Source organism: Papio anubis, chromosome 14, assembly GCF_008728515.1.
Source record: "Papio anubis isolate 15944 chromosome 14, Panubis1.0, whole genome shotgun sequence".
Classification (NCBI taxonomy): domain Eukaryota; kingdom Metazoa; phylum Chordata; class Mammalia; order Primates; family Cercopithecidae; genus Papio; species Papio anubis.
The window spans coordinates 73,998,756-74,003,384 of NC_044989.1; the positions used below are offsets into that span (position 1 = coordinate 73,998,756).

The 4,629-nt window shown below is 50.3% G+C and overlaps 1 protein-coding gene across 1 annotated transcript; it reads right to left on the reverse strand.

The window, feature by feature from the left end:
* Positions 1-946: 946 nt before the first annotated feature.
* Positions 947-2,665, reverse strand: NAT8 (N-acetyltransferase 8 (putative)). The gene is made up of 2 exons (XM_003908819.5): positions 2,583-2,665; positions 947-1,972 (listed from the first exon to the last, which is right to left on the reverse strand). Exon 2 carries the CDS (start codon positions 1,895-1,897, stop codon positions 1,214-1,216), a length of 684 nt encoding a protein of 227 aa, XP_003908868.2. The 5' UTR covers positions 1,898-1,972; positions 2,583-2,665; the 3' UTR covers positions 947-1,213.
* Between the last annotated feature and the right edge of the window lie 1,964 nt (positions 2,666-4,629).

The window sequence follows — 4,629 nt, forward strand, 5'->3', positions numbered from 1 at the left end:
TTAGATGAAATTGTGGATTCTGGACTTTTAAGATGATGCTGGAACAAGGTGAGACTTTGGAGAACTATTAGGAAGGGATGGTTGCATTTTGCAATGTGAGATGACATGAGATTTGGGGGTAAGGGGCGCACTGATATAGTTCAGATGTTTGTTCTCTCCAAATCATATGTTGAAATATGACCCCCAAAGTTAGAGGTGGGGCCTAGTGGGAGGTGTTTTGGTCATAGGGGTGGATTCCTCATGAATGGCTTGGTGCTCTGTCCATGGTAATGAATGAGTTCTGGCTCTATTAGTTCACATGTAAGCTGGCTGCTTGAAAGCACCTGGCATCTCTCTTGCTTGCTTTCTCGCCGTGTGACACACCTGCTCCCCCTTCAGCTTCCACCATGAGTATAAGATTCCTGAGGCCCTCACCAGAAGCAGATGCCTGCACTATGCTTTTTGTACAGCCTGCAAAACCATGAACCAAATAAACCTGTTTTCTTTGTAAGTTACCCAGTCTCAGGGATTCTGTTATGATCCCCTGGAAGAGTTATACTATTTCCAGGTCTAGCCCATGGTAAATCCCACACTCGCCTCAGAGGCCACCTTCTTCCCTCTGCAGAGACCCTGGGGTTAGAGTGGATTGATTGTGTCTCTGGCCCCAATTCTTCTCCTGAGGCTGCATTCCACTCTTTTGCTATGTGACTTTGCAGCCCTTCTCGCTACTGAGGCAGGTTCCTCTCTCGCCAAGTTTGGCGAAGATGCAACACATGCAGGGATTTGAAAACACATTTGTTTGTTTCTGCTTTTGTTTTTGCTTCTCTGCAATTTCCTTGAAACCATGCCTGAGCTAGCCTGTGGGAAAACGAAAAAGCATCATTGACCTAGTCTTTCAGCCAATCCCACTGCATTTGTACAATGCAATCTGAGACCAGAGGAAATGCCCAGCCAAGCTCAGCCAAAATTGCTGACTCATGAGCTAAATATTTATTTCATTTTATGGTTGTTCTTAGCAGCATTATCCTGGCACTAGAAAAACGAAGCAGATGGGACTCAAAAAGACTGAATGAAGCAGAAACCCAGAAGCTACCCCACAAACAATCACCTGGGACTCAGATGAGGCTGGACAATAAGCTTTTTTGCATTGAAAGGTCATTGCAGTGAAAGGTTGGGGATTGCTTGCTGTTACAGCTGAATGGATTCTATTCTGACCAATACACAAGGAAAGAGATCACAGACCCCCTGCCTGAGAAGAAGGGAGGCGGTAGATGAAATGAATTATAGTATGAGCCACTAGCCTGGCCCACATGCAGGAGAAGGACTGGCCCGTCTTCTGGAAGCCCATGCTCTGGTAGAGGGACAAGGCAGTGAGTTGGATGTTGCTGGTGTCCAGGACAACTGCACTGCAGTCCTGGTCCCGGGCAAACTGGAGGACAGTCCTGATCAGGGCTTTTGCTATCCCCTGACAACGGTGCTCACTGTCCACAGAGAGATGAAACAGCTGCAACCGCTTCTCCTTCAAGGTGGGATCATCAACGGGCAGAGCTCCTACCATGCCCACCACCTTCTCTTCAGACTCAGCCACCCAGAAGCAGGAGTCAGGCTCACTCAGGTAGGATTTGGTGATGTCAGACATGTCTGTGCGCAATACTGTGTCTACATAGTCCTTCCAGGGTTTTTTGGCAAGGAACCACAGGGCAGGGAGGAGGCTGAGGCTGAACATGAGGGCCAGAAGCCAGGAGCCAGAGACCAGGAGTAGGGCGAGGGGTCCCCCAAGTAAGAGTATGAGGGTTCGAGGCAGCTTCAGCAATTGCCAGAAGGTGGCTGGGATGTGCTCAGCCATCCCCTGGGAGAGCAAGCGCACGACCCACTTGCGGTCGCTCTCCTGGTATTTGCGGATGTGATAAGGAGCCATGGACAGACTTCTGTGTCTGAAATCTCTAAGTCCAGGAGACAGAGCGAGGCCTCCCTGCACGCCTTTGTGCCAGGCCTGGGGAAGAGAGAAAATCATGTGAGTGCCTGCATGTCTCCCAGCCCTGCAGGAACAGGGAGACCTGCTCAAGGATGTGGTTTTCCACTTTTGCCCATGAGGAAGCAGGCCTCTGCCACTGAGAGAACGTAGGGTCAGAAAGACCTACACTGGAATCTGGTTCCATCCCTTTCTAACTGTGTGACCTTGGGCATGTCACTTAACCTCTCTGAGCCTCCATTTCTTCATCGATAGAACAGGGGAGAAGAAAACCTGCCTTCTAGAGTTGTTTTGAAGATTGAATAAAATACATTCTATAAAGCCCTGATAGATGAACTACCCACCGCTCTTCCATCTGTTTCCTTTTTCTGGCTCTCTCAGCTTCTTGGTGCATTGAGAGGGCACCTACCTCAGGCAGGCCACACGTCCAAAGCTTTGGTCCTTCTCCAGGGACCATACATCACAGAAATCCTGTGTCCAACACAAGTTTCAGGAAAGGCTCCCCCCAGCATTACTGTAAGTTCTTAAGTTGCTGAGGTGGCATAAGAGTCAAGCACAAAAAATAGCCCAGCCTCCAGATCCCAAGGAAGGTGCATGCTCAGAGCACTGTCCTTCCACCCAGTCCTCTCACCTGTCACCACAAGAGCCTTGAGTGTCCAAGCTTCAGCTCTCAGCCGCTCACTGGCATCCAGGAGATACTGTCCGGGGCTTGCCTACCCCTGCACAGCAGGCTGCCTGCCTCATTGGTTGGCTCCTGAATGTTTGGTAATCATAAACCCTAGGGTCAAAGAGCTGGACCGTAACACAGCAGGGAGCCCAGTGTGCATTCTGCTTTGTGGTCAAAGGGAATGACCTGGAAGGGGAGACTCAAGGTCTGGGATCACCTGGGGTCCTTGCCCTTCTGGAAGGCCTGCCACCTCTCTTGGCTATTCAGGCCCCTAGCATCTCTCTGCCACCTGGCACACTTGGTACTCTCTGAGATACACCCTGGTCCCTGTACACATATACCGCGAGCCTGAGAACTGTGCCATTCACCCTGTACTCAGTCACCACTGAGCAGAAGCCGAGTCCCCAGGCTTGGCAAGAAGGCCCTTCCCAGCTAGGCTTCTCCCCACTGAGGTTTCCCTGGTCCATGAAGCATTGATAGTTGGCAGTTCCTTGCACTCACTTCACCAACCCCTGCCTCCACCCATTCATTGATTCAGTCAACAGTTGTGTGCGATGCACTTCCTGTGTCTGGGGGTCATTTCAGCCATGAGCAAGGTTGACATTCGGATGACAGACATGGCTGTGTGTGGCTGGTGTGTGTTCTGGCTGTTGGTCAGAGGCTGTGCCATAGCCATTGTTAAATATTTTGCACTGCAGATGTTGGGGAGGCCCAAATTCATGCTCTTGTACCCGACGTGGAGCTGATGCCAAACACTGACACGTTGGGGCTTGGAGACAGAGAAAGTTTTATTCGATTTGGCCAAAGCAAGAAGGCAGGAGAGCAAGATCTCTCAAATTCACTTCAACAAAGAAGCAGCAGCAGAATGTTTTTATGCAGCTAGAGTGAGGAAGGGGGAGTTCAGGTGGATTGAGAGGAAAAGTCTGTGTTTCCTCAATCTCAGGTAACACCTTGAGCAACCAGGCTTCTGGATGTCAGCAGCTGGTCACAGTGTCCTTCAAGGCATTCATTCCTTCTGCAAACTTTTCCTGACCCTGAAGGTATGTCTTCCTGCTGGGCAAAGAAACAGTACATAAGCAGTTTATCACTATATTGTGGGAACAAGGAATATTGGACCAAAAGCAAGTGGTTAACATATGCAAGCCAGCAAGGGCCTGATCAGAAGGCCCTAAAACATGCTGGGGTGCTGAAATCTCAAGGGGCCCGATTACAAGGATGAAATGTACATGAGATAGGCAAAAGCAAAACCTAACAGTAAAACCCTGTTTCCACACCAAATTACATGCTATTGAAGGGAAAGCTCCCTTCCAAAGATTAGCTAACCTGTTGATGATCAACCACACTGGGCCCGTCATCTAGGTTAGGTAGTTTGGACTCTATTCCAAGAGCAATGGGAGGACATTGATATGCACGGAGGGGAGGAGGGGTGTGTGTGTGTGTGTGTGTGTATGTGTGTGGTGTGTGCATGCACATCATTCTGGCTGCAGGTGGACAACGGATCTGAAGAGGTAGGAATGGAAGCAGCTACCCCTTATGGCTCGTTCAGCATCCAGGCAGGAGCAGGGCCCCCAGTACAGGGATGTGGGTGCTCACTGTACAAGAGCAGCTGGCCCAGAGGGGCTGGTGGGAGCTAAAATCGGGCCTCCCTCTGATTGCCAAGCCATGAGCCATGGCACGACGCTCAGACTGGCCAAAGGAAAAGGCAACCTTTTCTTATTTGCTCAAAGGCATTGCTTGCCTGCTAAACTCTGCATCCAGTGGGTTGCGTGGCTTGAGGCTGTGGGTAGCTCTGGATGCATAAAGAAGCCACCTGGGCAGCAGATGCCCATGCGACAGCAGTGGCTTCACCAGAAGGAGGAAGTCAAGAATGTGAGACATGAGCCACAGGGAGGTGCATTTGGGGACAGAAATGGCAGGAGTTGGAATTATTCACACAGGGATCAGCATGAGGAAGGGCTCAGAGACAACAGCCAGGTTTCTGGTTGGGGCATTCAGGAAAACACTGGAGAGA

Bases quoted from the DNA above. Each gene is read 5' to 3' on its own strand.
- NAT8 (XM_003908819.5), bottom strand. From the start codon at position 1,897: ATGGCTCCTTATCACATCCGCAAATACCAGGAGAGCGACCGCAAGTGG.